Source organism: Limulus polyphemus, unplaced genomic scaffold (genome assembly GCF_000517525.1).
Source record: "Limulus polyphemus unplaced genomic scaffold, Limulus_polyphemus-2.1.2 Scaffold1259, whole genome shotgun sequence".
Lineage (NCBI taxonomy): Eukaryota > Metazoa > Arthropoda > Merostomata > Xiphosura > Limulidae > Limulus > Limulus polyphemus.
In genome coordinates this window covers 152,442-171,755 of record NW_013666869.1, presented here as the reverse complement: position 1 = coordinate 171,755, position 19,314 = coordinate 152,442, and the positions used below count along the sequence as shown (strand labels likewise).

Sequence of the window (19,314 nt, the reverse complement as noted above, 5' to 3'; positions counted from 1 at the left end):
CTCTTGGGCTACTCTTTTACCAACGAATAGTACGATTGACCGTCACATTATAACGCCCACACGGCTGATAGGGCGAACATGTTTGGTGTGACGGGTATTCGAACCCGCAGATTGCTAGTCGAGCACCCTAACCACCTGGCCATGCCGGGCCTTGAAAATCTGAATTAAACAAAAATAAGTAAGATACACGTATTCGTTTCACAGAAATTGGTGTAAAGCGTGGCTATAGTGGTACTACATCTAAACCAAAACTTTATATAATGCTTTTTCTTGGGATATTACTTTCAAACTACCGCTATCTTCTTGTTGAAACTCGCCAGGTTTTAGAGCAAGAAATGAAAAATGAATGTGAATATACCACAAGTTTGTATTCAGAAAATAACCGAGAGTGAATTTCAAGAGCAATAGTAAGAAGAAAGGAAGTAAAGGATAGAAACCTATAAAAGTTGATGTCATCGTTACCTTAGCAGTATTTTTATTGTTTGGTTCTGCTTGGTCTGTTCATGCACTGGTCTTATCCGGGATTAGTCTCTGCAAGTCATCTTCATAACAAGTTTGTTTTGTAACCGGCATGTTCAGCATATGTAACTATCCGAGATTACGTGCAATGGTTGCATGTATTTCTGTGCACAATTTTTGAGTACAGTTAAGTGTTCAAGAGACATCCCGTAGCTGTTGCGATAGGCTGTAAATATGTTTTAGTTCAGTAGGCTAGTCACCGTATCTGTGACAAGTATTGTTAATTAACAGTGTCTTCAAATTCAGTGTAGCGGTTGTATGTTATACTGAAACATACGTTTCTGTAAAACTGCCGTAAGTTCTTACTTTTCTTTAGTTTGTTTTGTGTCTGTGAATTCAGTTATATTATATTTCGAGCTTTAGATAATGTTTTTAATTGTGTCTAATCCAGACAGGTCAGGATAATGTTGTCCGTCTAAGTTCATTATTAATGAAAAGTTTCTTTCCATGACATTTAGTTATTTAAAACTGCTTGAACGGTAGGTTGGTTGGGTAATTTCCCGGTTAGAGCTCGCCGTTCACATCCCCATCTATATTATAGTTAAAACATATTGAACAAAACATAGCATAAGCACATTGATGCTAAAAATTGTTATCAGCCATGGACAACACATCCAAAGTGAGTAAATACGAGCTGAGAACAAGAAGCAGGCGATTAATTCTTAACGGTTTTGTGCGATTAACCGTCAACTGTATTTTATATGCTTTTTGATACTAGAAATCACGACTCGCTTTTAATGAAATTCGACACAACTCATTGATACGAGTCATTCTAAAACTAATTTTTATATTACTGATTTGATAACAAACGATAAAATTCTATAAAAACGATATCAATTGAATAAACTAAAAAACGTGATAAAAATCCCTTCATGAAAATTGTTAACTATTATATAAGCCACGCTTCTTACAGCTCCATATCTCTTCATAGTATTGAAATTCTTTCCTAGTCTTTTATAATAACACTTCAGTTTCATATTATATAAAAATTGCTTGAAACTTAAATGCTTAATTTTCGTCTTACATTTTAAAGAATTGACTACAAGTTATCAAATGTAATTAATATCAACTTACGATCAAATCAAGCTCCCTACTTAGATCAAGACTAGCCGGTAATGAGTATAAATAATTAAATATATTGCTCTTATGTTCGTGCTTGTAAACATTAGAATGCATTGTAACATTAGTTGGCTACCCTTGCTGTGAGTAATATTGTTGACCGTAAACCTAATAATATCCCACAAGGTTCGACCAGTTCAGAAGATTTAGGTTAGTATAAGCTAACATACGTTAAGCTGAAAATGCAAAGCAGCCTCCACAGTAAAAAATGAAAATAGATATACCATATATTTTAACCAATGATCTTAATGAAAGTAGCATCAAAGAAATATTTGTTTTCGGATATTGGTGCAAAGCTTATCAAAGGCTATCTGCTTAGCCGTACGTAATTTTGGATTGATAGATTAGTGAGAAATCAACTAATTGGCAGCACTCGCGGTCAAATCTTGTTTAACCAAATAGTTGGATTCGACTGTCACCCTGATAACGCACCCACGGTGAAAAATGGACTCGCACATTCACAATCCATGACGATAACCAGTGTGATACATTCGACCATAGTTGGGTAACAGAACAGAAAGTATAGCAGAAAACTAATGTTTTTTTTAAGTTAAATGCAATAAAACGAAAATAATATACTAAACATACTATAAGTTGTGTCTAACACAAATTATTCGACATTAACTAACCTCTGTTACTTAACAAAACACGTGAAGCGGGCAATAGAAAAAAAATAAATATAGTTAAATCTTTAGTTAGCCGAAAAGTATATGTGATAAGATTCGAGAAGGTTCACTAATAATAATACCTTAAAAATGAAGTAACAGCAGTGGTAAATATGACAATGAAAGTAATTAGCAAAAATTAATGAACTTAAGTGATGACGTAACGCAATACTATATTGGGAAATAATGCGACTGATGTATTATGTATAAAAATTGAAGTTCGAATAAATGTAAATCAACAACTTGTAGTTGAAGTTATGTCCTAGTACTTGATGGGAGATACGTTGTTTTTTAAAAAGAAATACATAGCCTGCGAAAATTCGTTTAATGTGAAACAATGATACGTTTTTGAGTAACACTGTCAGGGAAACATCTGTGTTTACTAACGCAAAGCATTCATTTACCAGAATTACTAAAAGACATTGAAATTGTTAATGAAAAACTGTTTTTAATTTATTCCAATACAAAGACTAATCTAAGGATAACTAAAATCAAAATTTTCTATCGTTTTAGCTTCAAAGCCTTTGATTTTATCTTTACATTGGTGAAATTGCAGGTGATCATGAATGAATTTCTACCGGTTTTCTCTTTGATGGTGTTACGGATTTGTTTGAACTAGCATAAAATATCTGTAGTCCGGATTCATAAAGTCCCCAATGTACCGATCAAGCTTGTCTACTATATCCAATTATTCATTAGATATCCCCATGTAGGGCTAAGAGCCAGGTGAAAAAAAAAAAACATTAGAAAACCTACCTGCAGTGCCTTATCACGTGTGCCAAGTCTGGTTCTATAACTTCTGACTGGGATTAGTAGCACAGTTTCAAACATGGCGCTTCCGGGTCTTAAGGGGAGGGAGGGGTCAAGAACACAAAATGTGTAATGCCAGATTCGGGCCAACTGTAAAAACCTACTTTTAAACCTTCATCGTCGGGGGGAGGGGCATTAGCCTTTTTGGTATGGTGGGCTAAACCTTACAGGTAAGGTTACTCCAAGTCCGCTTGCCATGTTTAGTTCTGCTAGCTCCAAAACTGTGCAGAGAGTAGCTGGAAAAAAGATGCACTGATATATTTACAAAACTGATCATGGTGCTCCCAGGACCCAGAAAGAGGTCAGGAACACAAAATTTGATGCCATATTCGGGTTTTTAGTGATACTAAAAATCTACTCTTAGACCCCTATCAAGTCGAGGCGACCTTCTGGGGCATTTTAATCTTCCTTGGTACACTAAAGATAGATACATCCACCAGACTACCTCAAGTCCACCAGCCAAATTTGGTCTTGCAAACTCCACCGGACTGCTCCAAGTTCACCAGCCAAATTTGATCTTGCTAGCTCCACCGGACTACCCCAAGTCCACCAGCCAAGTTTGGTCTTGCTCGCTCCATCGGACTATCCCAAGTCTGCCTGCCAAGTTTGGTCCTGCCACATCCACTGGACTACCCCAAGTCTGCCTGCTAAGTTTGGTCCTGCTAGCTACAGAACTGTGGGAGGAGTTAGTTGATCATATACACAAAGCTACAAGCTGAATTAATAGAGGATGCTCTTTAAGTATTAGGTAGCGAAGAAATTAATGTCGCGTTTTGGAACACTTTCATTAACCACCCCTCAAAAAGAAAAAAAAACAAAAAAACGTACATCACATATAATAGTTAAACGAACCGCCTAAACGTTTCGTTAGTGTATCCTATATAATGTGTAAATTTTAGTATACTCTAATTCTTTATAGTGATGGCACACAACGAGACACACATTCGGCATGTAATGCTGTTTGAATTGAAAAAGGGAAACAACGCCTCTGTAGCCACAAAGAATATCAAATAACTTTATGGAAATGTTTTGAACGCTTGTAAGTGTGAACAACGGTTCAGCAAATTTCGTTCAGGTGACTTTAGCCTTAAAAATTGTGATGGCAGGGGCTGACATGTTGGAATTGATATTGATACTCTGAAGACGGCTGTTGAATCTAACCCAAGGCAACACATAGATTCAATAAATCGAACAAGTATATTTTAAGATAAGCTGGGAGAATATTTCATATTACGAAACTATAGATTTTGGAATGACAAGTAGAATTATTGCACTTGGTAATTTACATGTTGTCAGTGACACCTTTACTTTGAAATTACTAAACAGAAAATTTCCACCTTTATATAGTGAATAACGAAGTTGGGTATGATTTTAAGATTTTCAAGTGACCTCTCTTTTTATATATCATGATCTAATAAGGATGTTACAGTGCAAAATTTGCACTAGAATCATCTCGGTGTTAAACTTAATTGTTCTAATGCGGTTACGAAGGAGAATGGAAAATTCCTTGTAACTCTTTTTGGGTAAAGATATTTAAACTTGCAGATTTACTAATGTTCGTAAATTAGTTTTATTAAAGAAATGCATTTGTAGTTAGTTGCTCCAAACAGCATTTAATGCGTAGATAAATAAAACTAGGTTATTTTATACATAGAATTAAAATGAAAAGTTTTATGTTGAGGAGTTACGGTAAGTAAAACTAACTTAATATTTTTAGGTTATAAAACCATTTATATCTTCTTTCGAGTTTCACGCATTCATGCTGACTCTTTGAAGTCGTATCTGCAAGAACCTGGTTGTGCAGAAATACATAATACATATTTAAAATTAAACCAAAGTTGAAAATAGTGCAGAGAATCATATTTCGGCAGGTCTTTTAATTTACGTCTACTTAACTCCGTACTTTTGATCAAACACAATGCCACTTTGTAATGTAGTGTTTTTGTTTTAGAATTTCTATCATTTTGTTTAATTGACTTGGAATGAAAGTTCACTGGTTATATATATTATTTTATTGCCTTGGATCTACTTTATTTAAATTCCTTTCCTTTATTCTCTTTATAGTTTGAACGTTACTTTTAATTACACTAAGGAAATAGTTCCCAACAAGAACTTAAATCACTTGAAGATGAGATGGGACGTTATTAGAGAGGCTCTGCAAAATATACATAGATCATTCTTCATCTATGATGACCCTTCAACTGCCCCGAACACATCAACCATGGTTAACCCTCGAGTGAATGGAGAAATCCTTTCGTCCCAAGAACCAATAGATCCTGCGACATCAACCACTCAGGACACAACACAGCCTGATGAGAGAACCGAAGTATTATCGTCTCCTTGTCACACAGGAGCACAGAGTGCTTCTTCCGTTAGCGCAACCTCTCAACAGACCTCAGCTTTGACTATTAATATTGATCACGGAACTCAGAATACATCCACAACTAGCGAACCAAATGACAACGACCAGCAACAAGATAGAAGTTTGGCGATCGCAATTCCAATAGCATTGGAGCCAAATAACACATTAAGTCAAAATGAACTTTTGAGGTCTTCACGTGGAACATGGGCTGCTGATAGGTCTGCGATTTTCGCTTGTTTCAGCTGTGTTATAGGAATATACAATATCAGTAGATTTTCACTGCTGGTTTATGTGTATAAAGGTCTGTATCGAATTTCGACTTTTAGATAGTCTTTAAACTTAGTTATAATCCTGCCATGCTTCAAATGTTTAAATAATTAAACTAAACAGAAACAAATTTTTGAAGATCATGTTACATAACATAACATAACATAATGTTTTGGGACAACATGGGACCTATTGGTCCAAAATACATAAAACAATATCTTAAATCCAGCACTTATCATTCATATACTTATCAAGCTTTTTCTTAAATGTACTGTCTCTAAAACATCTGAAGGCAACTCATTCTAAAGGCCAACAACTCTGTCAGAAAAATGAAACTGTCTTAGCTGAAGACGACTCCTACTTTGCTTAGTCCCGATACAGGGGCCGAAGATAAGATAGTTAAACGTGATACTATGTCTTTGGAACGAAAGAAACTGAAAAGAAGTGAATTTGTAGAAAACCAGATTTAAATAAAACCTGGAACAATTTATTCACTTCAGGAAAAAATTACAAGTACGGAAACATCAATGTAGTCCAAAAAAGTGACAACCATCAAACATTGACACAGATAAATTTAAAATACAGGGAAATCATTTTTCAATGTAAACAAAAGCGTCGCAGGACTATACATTGTACTCAAAAGAAAGAATATTTGGGGAAAACCCAAAACCAGAACAACAAAAGCAACAACAACAACAACAGCTGCACAAATTTTAATTTTACCAAGATTTAACCTGAGAGTTTATACTTCATTTCCCCCCTCTCATTTTTTCGTTGTATTTTTCCTATTGGTTAAGGGTTTAGCACATATAACATTATAGGAGTCAATCCAAAGGTTCAACGTGTGCTCAGAAAATATACTCTAGGGTGGACATAGGGAGTGATAATATTGCAACCAAAATAAGTAAACTGTTACGTATTATAATTTATCCCGGACGAGCCTCCAATTTATTACGTAACGTATTATAATTTTGAATAGTCTGAAATTGAGTTAAATGATAATTTAGATTTAGAAATTAAATAAATGTCGATGTGTATCCAATTTATGATACTTGCTAACAAGATTGATATACACAGTTTTTTAATACAAATATCTTTCAATATATAAGCAATAACACAATTTATAATAACGGTTACTACAAATAATGATCTATGTACAAAAGATTTACAAACAATATTTAGTCCTCTATTTGTTCTGGAACTTCCTTGATATCTCATCGAAGGTTCACGATGAGCGAATTAATTTTGAGTAGATATAGATACAATTCACTTAACGGGAAGCTGCTAGCTAGCTCCGTGTTCTTCTGTCTTCACCAGCCACACGCCGATTTATCCACTGCTGCAGTTATATAATGTTTTCGTAAAAATATTAATGTCCAATGTGAATCCGCTGAAGTTAAATGGTTTGTAATATTCGAACTCTATAAACGTTCCTGGTAAAAAACTTGAAGATCCTGATTGTTATAACACTTAACAGTTATAGATTCCGAATTAGTTACAGTTATAGAATTATTAAGTGTTATAACAATCACAGTTATAGATTCCGATGTTTATAGCACACCAACTATAGCAAACCAATAATATATACTGTTTTTATCGCACATCACGTTGGTTATATATTTTTATTTTTTTTTGCAGACAGACTAGCATACAAAGTCAATTGATTAAAACGCATCTACTAACATATTTATAACAAACATGTTATTATTAGCATATAAAGTTATATGATATGTGCGAGTATCTTGGTTCAAGTAACGAACAACCACATCAAACTAGATGGAGTCAATGGTGGATCTGAGGTTTTTATGAACGGTATATTCTTGGAGTGGAAGAATGGGTAACGATTTGGTTCCTCAAAAAAAAGAAACCCAAAAGTCGGTCACTTCAAGCAGAGACACTCTATAAAAAGTTAACATGTATTACAGTCTGTATGCTATAACTCGTATGTGAAATTATTGCTGTCAGTTATCATCACCTTGATAAATTTGTGTGTGTTGTTTAATTTTGCCGAAGAGCTTGTACATGGAAATGTAAAGAGTAAAAAATAATGATTAATAAAGAAAGTAATGGAATTTATGGAACTTAGAAATTCAGTTTACGCTGCTCTTACATACACACCCTTAAAGAGGTTAAACTGGGGCGAAACGGACCAAAATAAAGTTATGCCTCTTGAGGATTCAAATCATTAAAGTATTAGGTCTGCTGATTGAAATATCAAAATTGATAAAAAAATGGTGTTTTATGATTTTCAAAATCGTAATTTAACTACTGCGACTATACTGATTATTCGTGTATTTTGTACGGCATTCCACGCCATATTATATCGTAATTATTATTTAACAATATGTTTTCCAACGAACTATAATTGGTAATATGTGTTATTTTGTTTCCTTTGTTCTTCTAGCATGTTTTATTGTCGAGTTCCTCATCTTAACATGTGTGTTTGGTCTTCCCTTCATATACTTCCAGTCAGCAATAGGGCAATACTTAGGATCTGGAATACTAGACATGTGGTATATATCCCCAGCCTTCAAAGGTATCTATCTGAATTATCACAGTCTTTATGTGTATATTTTAAGAGTGCGCATCAACTATCACGCTGAAATCTACTGTTCTCAAAAGCCAAGAATTAAGGTACCTTGTAAAGTATATACATTTATTCAACAGCAACAGATAGTAAATGTTTTAAAAACGTTCTAGTATTTCATTCAGTTAAATGGTTTTGTATTCGTAATTATATTTATTTTAGTAAATAGTTATGTAATTTTGATTAGTAGTTAGTGTATGCTAACAGTGGGTAATTAAGTACTATGTCTTAACGAATATACTTCAGGTGATAAAGCGATATGTTGATGGTTAGACATTTAAGAGGTTGAATGACAAACATTTTATTCATGTCTCAGGTTTGACCTTTTTCATATTCCAGTATTTAATGTGCACTGATCATTTAAACTAGCAATAACGATATTTTTAGGTACAGAAAAATCGGTGTAATGTCATAGTAAAGTTAAGATCTTAGCCTTGAAATTAATTACACTTTCTGAATCAGTTTACTGTAAAATAATTTGTTCTGGGACTTCGTTAAGTTTTAACAAAATTACAAAATTTAATGTTATTCATATTATAGATTTAGTAAAATAATACTGATCAAATCCTCTTAGTTAATAACTTTTTATTTGTTTCATCTTTCAGGAGTAGGGCTAGCCTTGCTGTACATGTACGTCGTATTAGGTGTTTATACTTCTGTACCAATCAGTTGGCTGTTCCTGTTCTTTAAGGATTCCTTCGTCACAACTCGAGAAACGTATAGATGGGGACAGTGTAACCCGAAATTTGGTGCTCAGTGTAAGAACTTTGAAACAACATATTTTAATGGTTGTATTTAATATATACCTCTTTTACTTAACACATAATGGCGCAACGTTAGAGTATTTACTTAAAGAAGTGTTAGGATACAAAATCAAAACATTTAATGAGAACGTTAACGTAAATTATTCAGTGATAGATACTAGTAAGGAAAGTACTTTCTTAATTAGAACACATTTTATCTTATCGAGTTGCATCAGTATGTACGATAGGAAACCTCAAGTAACTGCTAACGAATTTTTGGTCGTCTTTTGTTTATTTCAGATTGTTTGGAGAGTCGTAATAAATCATCATCTGGCTATTTCGGATGGTCGGTGCCAAATTATTTCCAGTAAGGAGTATCTTGTTTTATGTCTAAGTAACGTGTTAAAAAGAGGTAATACTGTTCTAAAGCTGGTGAGATAAGGCTATGAACCAATATCGCCCTCGATCACACTGTTTTAAAGTCCTTTAATAAATTAATATATTATTTTCAGTTAGTTACTTCAAGAATAAAATGTACACATCTACAGCGTCATTCAAGCGTTACAAGATCTATTTCATCTAACATACTTGTAATTCGAGCATCACAGGATTTTTGTCATCTAATATACAGTGCAATTTGAACGTTACAAGATCTATTTTATCTGATCTTTGCTATAATCATTCACCCATAGAGAGACATTTTATGATCTCTGATCACCAATGTAGGTTATGTTACTCTTCTTTAACATGGAAGAAGACTTTATACATCAGCCATCTTATTATAACTAATTAAAAACTGCTTAAGTTTCATAGAAAGAGACTTCTTTTTCACCACTCATCATAGGTGTAATTTGTCTGTACCGTTTCACGTCTATAAAAATACGTCTTAATAAGCTGAGTTAAAGTGATAATTACATAAGGTATTGTTTTCTAGCATTTTATGTTAAATACTCAACAAGTTCTAAAACCTGTTATGCTGTCTTACATCTATATAAACCATTATTTTTGTAATTAATTTTAGATCACCAAAAAAAAAAATTAATATCTTACATTAAGGTATTTAAAGAGTCTTAAGGCTTACTTTGATATTTCCTGCCTATAAGCACCGAACAAGGATCACATATTTCAAAGTGTTTCTTTGCTAGACTTTGTAGATCTGAAGCTTTTCTTGTAGGAGTGTATGCCTCCTAATATTATCTAATTAAACTGCAGGCCCCTTCTGTGTGCCTTTACAGAGTTAACTTTTCTGCGATATGCACTAAGATATACATGATATTTGTAAATAGTTAAAATTTTGTGTCAAAAACTAACTTCCAGCCAAATGGAGAGAATTATTTACCAACATATCATATATGATAATGAGAAATCAATTAGTATAAACTAGGAAAGATAACATGCCATAAATTATTTTAATCACTATTAACTTTCTTTTTTATACAGTGGTCGCGTTTTAGCAAGAACAGCAGGAAGTGAAGGTGATGGGGCAGAAATTAAGTTTGAGATAACTCTTAATTTGGCTGTCGTGTGGCTTCTAGTCTTCGCTTCATTAAGTCAAGGACTTCGTTTTTATGGAAAGGTTAGTTTGTTGTGTGCTTCGAGCGTGTACCTTTGGCGCCATCTAGTGCTATATATAATATATTTTTGTGGTACTGAGATATTTGTGATATTTTGAATTATTTATATAATATTAAAGGATCTATAGAATAGATAGCTGTCAAATAAAACAAACTGATACCAATTTGGAGAAATTTCATCATGAAAATGTAAAAAATAACTTAACTAGGATTCTTTTTTGCATTTTTGCATATAAAAAATATTTCGCTTTAGAAAATTAACTGATACTATAAAAAGTTTTGTAAAAAAATATAATAACATAAAAAATGGTCTATATTGATATTTACGTTTTTACTCTGTATTCATTTACATATACGTGGAAATAGATACACAGATAATGATATATATGTACTGTAATTAAAAGTAAATATATGTAGTTTTAAGAAAATGTATATTGATAAATTTATATTCCCTTCAATACGAAAATACATTCATTTCAAGGACGAAATTCTTTTCTTTCTTACAGTTAGCGTACGCCTTTGTTGTTATTCCCGTTCCTCTACTGATCTTGATGGCCTCGAGAATGATGGAAGAATGGGGAAATGGTGTGTCAGACATTTTTAACGCCGATTGGAAAACATTACTTAACGACTCAGTTGTACGTTTATGCTCTCTGGATGTTTTGTGAATTATATTTACAATTATTTCTAACGTTAGAAATAATTTAAATAAATAGAAACTTTCATTTTTATAAGCATTTTTGAATCTTTTTAAATACATTTTCAATATAAAATATATTAATTGAATTGATAACCAATACAAATCTTATAATAATAATGTTGAAAAAGAAACAAATAAATATTATATAGATATGAAGAATTTAGAATAATGCATATCAAGCTCAAATACTACATAGAAGACTGTTTTAACAGCGAACTTTCTATCCGAGGATCAAACCTCGAAATTTAGCGTTATAAGCCCTCAAAATTAAAGCATAGGAATTGAAACTAATATAAAAATGTATTTAAACACATCTGCTAGAGTACTTTCTGACAAATAGGAGTAATAGCTAATACATTTCTAGATTTGAAAAAGCAGAAAAGGATTTGAATGAAGATAAAAAACAACCTTTTTATATTGAACTTTTCGAATTAAAACATTCTATGTTCATCTAAAAATATCCTTGATATTAATTTGAAACTTTTAAATTTGATACATACGCATCTGGTAGAACCACCTCCAGAATTTATTAGGGTTTGCAGTCGTTTAGAGAAGGAACCAATCAGATTTTTCACCTGTGTCATGACCCACAATTTCCCAGAGATTAAGCACACAATTCTGCAATTTCTACTGGGGCGCTGGCTATAAGCTTTAGCTCTATGTTATATGTATTCAGTACATTTTAAATAGGAACTTTTAGCGGCCAGGTTAACAATTTCAGGTCATTCTGTACCTCTCAAGCTGTGATGGTTCTGGGAATCTGGTAGTCTGGCTTGTTGCTTCATTCTCTTGTAGAATATTGCGCATACAGTAAGTATTTCTTGGTCAATAGAAGTAAGAGTTTATTCTGTAGAATGGAGATCTTCTCTACAGAACTGAGACGACCTGGAGTTTATTCAAGACATATTTTGATATCATACCAACTGCCTGCCCAAATCATGACTCTTAAACCTCCGTTCTTGACAGTTAGCCCCGAAGAAAAGATCTTAAAACATTCTCCAGACCAACGTTAGTCCAGAAGATGCGAATTGTAGATGTTCAACTCATCTGAAAAAACCACCAGTATGCAAGGGGTTTGTCAATCAGCATGTTTCACAAACCAAAACGACTGCTTTGTCCACAGCTATCAGTGACTTTCTTCGGACAACTTTCTCATTATACCTGAGTCTATGCAGCAGCCTTTGGACAGTAGTTTCGTTTCTGCAATTATTAACAAGGATTCTTTGAAGCCAGCGAACAGCAGCTTTTCCAGGACTTAATATTAAAATCTCAAGATCCACAACAATACTGTACAACTTCTAATCAGCTTCTTACTCTACCACATATGAAAGAAGGAATATTTCAGTTACAACATACTTTTGTCACCATTTTGATTGGTTGGTTGGAACGCTTATTACTCCAAGCTTTTCATATCAGTTCTCCACTTAGATACCCTAAGTACATGGACGAGTTCATTTTTGGACGCATTAACATTATTACGAGTAGGATCTGTATTAATTACTAAAATATACTAAAATCTTTACAGTTCTGTAAATTTCGCGAATGAGATTATGACATTGATAATATAAAGCTGCCAATGTCAATGTATAAAAAAAATGAAAGAAAGGAAACCAAAGAGGAACAAATGAGTTCAATCAAGTAGTATTGAAGCAATTTCCCTTAATTAAAATTATATGATAGCGTTACTTGTTGTTATAATGAGTAGTATATCGATTGTCCAAGTTAACAGAATTAACTCGTAATATCATGTTGGCCCCCTTTCGTTGCGATAATAGCCTGAACTCGGAGTGGGATAGATTTCACGAGCTGACAGAAGGTGTATAGTTCAATTATAGCCAAATATCAATGAATATTGTCTGTAATTCGCTCAAAATGTTGGTTGAACGTAACATTCAGGTTCATCTACAAGATGAATCGGGTTGAGGTCTCGTTATTGCGCTAAAGAGTAGATATCGATGAAGCCACTGACGTGCTCTTCGAACAGGTTCCAAATAAGAACGTAATGGAGTTTGCATTATCATCTTGGAAGAAACCTTGTTCACTAGTGTAGAAGTGTAGTACTGAAGTAGCTGACTAAAAACAACAATCATATCTACTTTTAACGTTATTCATTCTTCCAAAGGAATCCATAAAACTACTACCTTCTACTGGATTTCTACATCATCACACCAACTGTCAGTAGTGTTTGTCTGTTGAAAAAGACAAGTAGGGTCAAGTGTCTCATATGTTTTTGATATCTTTTATTCTACCATTAGTAGAGAAAAGAGTAAAAGACAATTTATCAAAGTACATCATACTATTCTAGTTATTTAATTGTCTAATGTAATGTGTGCACTGAGCACAACTGAAGTTGTGCCTTCGTATCTGTATAGCAAGTAAGCGGTTTTTGGACAAGTTGATGGAGCTGTGCAATAGTTTTTGTAATGACTCTTACATATTGTAGTTGGATCTAATCGAATTCTTACCACTATTAAAGGAATCAGTTAATTGTTCTCAATCCGTCGCCTGCAGTAAATTTTGTATGTACCAATGAAGTGTTTACTCACGAGCTTAGCATAGCGAGAAAGTGTTGCAGGGCAACAGATGAGCTTCAGGCATGTGAAGTGAATGCAATAAACATGGATTATCTCCAAAGGCAACGGATAAACATCACTGTATCAATACTCTGTGGAATAATATAGTTAATGGCCATTGACAAAAGGATTTGATTTATCCTGTTGAATATCAGGTATTATTCTAATATGTTAATAATAAATGCTATTGATAATGGTTAAATCTAATTATTCTATTAGGACGTTTATAGAAATATTTTGTTTTAGGGTCAATCATATTTGTGTGTGTTATTCATAAACTTTAATACATATTATAATAAACAAACCACATATTCTCTCTCTGCTTAATGCTTTGTACCATAAGTAGTGTTGTCGGCGATTAAAATGGAACTTTTCTCACATACTTTTAGTTTGTTTTGTACAGATTAACCTTATTCTGAAAATTTATAAGAGTTATGAAAAATCTCCAGATGTTTAAGGAAGTGAAACTTATGCTATGCATATTTCAGGTACGCACATTACAACGAAATTATAATTAAAAAATTATTTGGTCAGAAACTAGCTAAATTATCTTTTCAAACGCGTGTAACAAGTAAAGTAGTTGAAAGATATAAAATACTTTAGTTAGACCTAATATCACGCTTGGGCAGGTATATTTTGTCATTTGCACTTTTGGAATTTTTTAAGACATCGATTTTAATGCAGTGTTCAGATATACGCTTATAATGTATAGTATAAAGACTACATACATACATATCAAGTTACAATAAATACAAAAATATGAAATGTGTTCATGGCATTGTTTATATTATCAACATTGGTGAAAACGAAGCCATTCAAACTAGACGTAACTAATGTAACCAGAGGGCCTCACTAAACAAGCACTTCAATTGAATATAAAGCTCACTGGTCATTTGTTACACTTCAGAACTCTATCCAATCGTTTTTCCCTCGATTTCTCACGAGTGACCACAGTTTTTTTATGGTAGGTACATTTATTCCATTTCGATTGCCACTGTTGTTAATTCAATAATAGGTGTCTTTGAGCAGCTGGTCAATAAAATAATCAGTTAGCGATACTCCTCTTAGACAACACTCAATTTCACATCCCTTCGAAAGTGGGAGAAGGCCTTGCTCTTACCCGTTTTCATGCAGACCCAATCTCTTAATCTACAAGACTCAAAAAAACACTTGTCATATCACATTTTTAGTCTATTATTTATGCAAAGAAACGCAAGTTTGTGTGTTAAGCTATACTCAGTCAGAACTGTTTTGATCAGAACCTTCTTCTATTGGACTTATATTGTTTTAATACTTACAGTTTTACTTTTTAACGGTTTTTAACTGATTTTTCTAGTTAAATAGCACGAGTTTCACCTGAATTTCGAAATAATTTGTTTTACTGAATTTAAGAAAATTATGATACCTTGGACGTATTTAAATTCTTACCGTTGAAATAGGAACATCCTTTAATCCGAAATTTTCAATAATAAATTGTGTTACTTATTTCGATCGCTGTCTTCTTTTTCTTTATGAAATTAAGGTTCCTTGCAAATATCTTTGTTTCGACAGCGCTGAGATTTTGAGTGTCTGTTTTGTAGTTACGTTTTGTAACATTACTTTCAGTCTTGGCACCTGGCCTCTAGAGAGGTATTTCTCACATGGGCTCTATATGGCGGTGTGGTTCTACAGCTTTGTAGTCACAACAAAATTACAACAAACATCACAAGGTAAGCGTTAAACAGATATTTTCTTCTTACTTAGTTTAACTTAAGGCAAGTTTGTTTTTTCTCTAAAAAAGATCAGTTTCTGGAATTACTTTCTTCGTCAACCAAAAATTTATCCATGGTGATAGTGTTTGTGTATATGTTTATTTGTAACGTTGTGTTTAATAATATACTTAGCTAAGTTAATTACACCTTTCTTTGGAGTACAAAACCACTAAGAAAACTAATTCAGGTTTAAGTAACTACTCGAATGATAACAGCCACATTTGTCTTACATTTGGAATTCAAATCTAAAGCATATTCACTGAGAAAGAAAATAGTTAATTAATTTTTAACCTCGTGATAAGACAGGGGAAGGAATATGTAAATTAAGTACAGCAATCATTATGCAGCGTGTAAATATTCGTTGAACATTGAATATGTACACAGTAGTTGTAAGTTATACATATGTATGTATGTATTTATGTTTACTTCGTTTTGAGCTCCTCCTACACCTTTTGATAAGTCGACTTGAAATTTTGTATGTAGGCTCTCGACTCTCAAAGTGTGTTAGTGGAGAAAATGTTTTCAAAAAAGCCTTGAGGGGACACCAAAAACTATGGATCAGTTTTATTTGGGGGAGGAAGAGGACTCTCAGACTTGACTGAACCAAATCACTTTAAAATTGATATTAATATTTAAAAAAAAACATTGCAAACAATAATCTTAAGTTACTTTTAATTTTTTGTAAAGTTGAGCGTCCATATAGAGGTCAAAGGAGTTTAATTATAATATAATTGACATGAACGTGTGAGGGATCGTTCCAAATAAGCATCTGTGTTTAATGTCCACTAATAGAGAATCAAGAAGGTTATGGAGCTTTCAGGATTGGCTCACGGATTTACTTTTAAATTAACAAAAACTTCTACTATGAAATATTTTCAGAATTTCTCTTTATGGTTTCTTGTAGTGCGCTAGCGAAGTTCTGATGAACTCATAAGTTTTGTTTTGTACTTGTCTTTAAACATTTATGCTTAAGTTTATCAGTAGCGATTATGAAAGCCTTTATTAATGGAATCTTGTGTGTTTGATAGTACATAGATAAATAGATGGATATTTAAATTATTTTCAGGATCGTACTGGTTGTGGGGATAGCAGGAACGTTAACGCTTATTACGTCGTCATTTGTTTTCGTTTGTGCAATCAAAGCTATATCTGCTCGAAATATGACGTATGTATCGTCTTCTTATGGTAAGTATAAAATGTTTTTAAGGTCATAATACGAAGTATAATTCTCACAAACAATCATTATGAACAATTACAAAATAAAATCTGCATTTAAGAAATAATTTTTCTACCCGGTACAAGTGGTGTAGTAGAGAAAGTAATTACTAACGTGTTATATTTTATAACATTATAATATCGGAATTCCTTTTCATTCTGTTCCAGTTAGGAATAAAGGTATTGGTAATGTAGTTTACCTAATGTGATCTGGTTGACTTACAATGATTATGATGTAATCAAAAAATCACTAATGCGAATTTTGGATGGAAACCCTTAATGAAATAGTTAAGAAAGCTACTTTTTATACGTTATGACATTTAGCTTAGATTTTCAACATGCTTAACCTAGTCTGATGTCAATATTCTTAACCTATTATAGTTAACCTAGTCTGTAACTCAGTATCTGCACCTCAGTATGTTTAACCTAGCCTATATTTCAATATGATTAACTAAAACTGTGCCTCAATCTGCTTAACCTCGTCTGCACCTCAGTATATTTAACCTAGTTTGTACCTCAGTATGTTTAACGTAGTTTGCACATCATTATGTTTAACCTAATCAGTACCTTAAAATGCTTAATTCTAGCTGTACCTAAATATGCTCAATTATAACTGTACCTCAATATTATTAACCCAGTTTATAAGCAAATAATAGTTTTTTCACTTTTACCTTTAATCCCCCCAGTGGCTCAGCGGTAATTCTGAAGGCTTATAATGCTAAAATCAGGTTTCGATACCGTGGTAGATACAGCACAGATAGCCCATTGTGTAGCTTAAGCTTAACAAAAAACAAACAGACAAACAAACGTTTATCTTTTAACATATTTAGTTCTTCTTTCAGAGATAGAAGAAACAATAAAGTGTCTTGAACCTTCAATTGTGTTCCCGAAAAGTATGGCGAATGTAACTCCAATAAATTTGGTGATTGGTGACATGTTTCCGTCGTCAAATGATCAGTCGGTTGTCAGTGGTTACCAAGTTCTTCGGATTGCTACTGAAGTATTACCAGCAGCTTTGAAGGTTCAGGGTGTTCGTGCCATTTCTTCTGTCTGGTCTATTTGCTTCTTTTTCATGATGATTTTATTCGGTTTTGCTCAACTTGTAAGTTGTTTTGATAACTTTTATGTACTTATATTTCCCTTTTGTTGAGTTTTCTAGTTAATATTGAATGCTTTTAAATTTTAGAGAACTTTTTGGAAGCTATTTAATAAGTTATCAAATATAGGCTTCACAATCAACAAACATAAAAATTAGTGCATCTGTGTTACCAGAATTCGTCACGATAGTCGAGATTTTCAGTAAAGAACTTAGAAAAATTATTCCACTCCTATTTTCAAAGTGTGTCTGTCAATGATCCTTTCCTTTCAGGTCCCCCTTTGGTTTCTTGTGGTAGAGTCAATCATAAGCATTAAACCAACGATTTTGCGTAGATGGCAGACAATTGTTACCTTAATAACTTGTGCAGCTGGTTTTTTATTGGGTTTGCCATTAACCAGTACGGTACGTAATCAGTTTTGTTGTTTATGCGAACTAGCAAAAGTTCTATGAAATATATTATCAATACAACATTAGCATATACAATTCACAATAGAGAGTTTTTATATTATGAAAAAAAAAACATTAATACATATTGTTAAACACTGCAAACCAACTTCCAATAACATATATATATATACAAATATATGTCTTTATGAGAATTCGAAAACTGCAACTTTGACTAATTTCAAATGTAACAACCTGTAAATAGTTGAGAATCATATATTTTTTGTTTCCAGTTCACATGAGCACAATACCTGAGACAGGATAGTTATTTACCTTTTCTTTTACCTACAGGGTGCTCTTAGTCTCATAAAATGTACTGATTCATAATTATTTATTATTTTGAAATCACATCTTGGAAATAAATATCAATAATTCGAGTTATAGTAACGACTAATAACGTTTCACTCAATTCAACTAAATTTTATTAATAATGTGGTTACTTTGCCAGCTTCAGGTATTTAATATTTAAAATCATGTGTAGATATTGGCCGTTGCAAATAGGAGGAATTGCAATCACTTCGCTTACAGAATAATGTTGTGAAGGGAAACAGCCTTAACATTAGCCTCTATTGACAGAAAACAAAATCTAGTTATTAATGACAATGTTTTTTTTCCAAATCTGTATTTTATTTTTGTTAAATGAGAGCATAAACTTGTAAATAATAATTTAATATATCTTTACAATTAAAACAGAAGAATTTATTATTTTCTATAGTTTATCTTAAAAAACAACAACAACATATTATCAGTAACTTTTATAGGATAACCAGAAACTAAGAACGGAGAAGGAATATTTTTTAATGAATACTTATTGATAGGAAATGGACTTAGGAGTGAAATGATTTCAAACTGAATAACAGGAATTATAAGACTGTGATATCATGAA

At 32.8% G+C, this 19,314-nt stretch overlaps 1 protein-coding gene across 1 annotated transcript; it reads left to right on the top strand.

The window, feature by feature from the left end:
* Positions 1–676: 676 nt before the first annotated feature.
* On the top strand, positions 677–18,670 carry LOC111086620 (sodium- and chloride-dependent glycine transporter 1-like). Its single transcript, XM_022390193.1, has 12 exons — positions 677–813; positions 5,178–5,776; positions 8,147–8,278; positions 8,935–9,087; positions 9,373–9,439; positions 10,513–10,648; positions 11,153–11,284; positions 15,525–15,628; positions 16,737–16,855; positions 17,728–17,987; positions 18,255–18,386; positions 18,662–18,670. The coding sequence occupies exons 2-12, from the start codon at positions 5,242–5,244 to the stop codon at positions 18,668–18,670; spliced, it is 1,779 nt and encodes a 592-aa protein (XP_022245901.1). The 5' UTR covers positions 677–813; positions 5,178–5,241.
* The last annotated feature ends 644 nt before the right edge of the window (positions 18,671–19,314 follow it).

What these genes read in the sequence shown, in the direction of transcription:
- LOC111086620 (XM_022390193.1), top strand. Translation starts at nt 5,242, where the DNA reads ATGAGATGGGACGTTATTAGAGAGGCTCTGCAAAATATACATAGATCA. An exon ending in GCTGGTTTATGTGTATAAAG is followed by an intron (nt 5,777 to 8,146) that starts GTCTGTATCGAA and finishes TTGTTCTTCTAG; the next exon opens with CATGTTTTATTGTCGAGTTC. An exon ending in GACTTCGTTTTTATGGAAAG is followed by an intron (nt 10,649 to 11,152) that starts GTTAGTTTGTTG and finishes TCTTTCTTACAG; the next exon opens with TTAGCGTACGCCTTTGTTGT.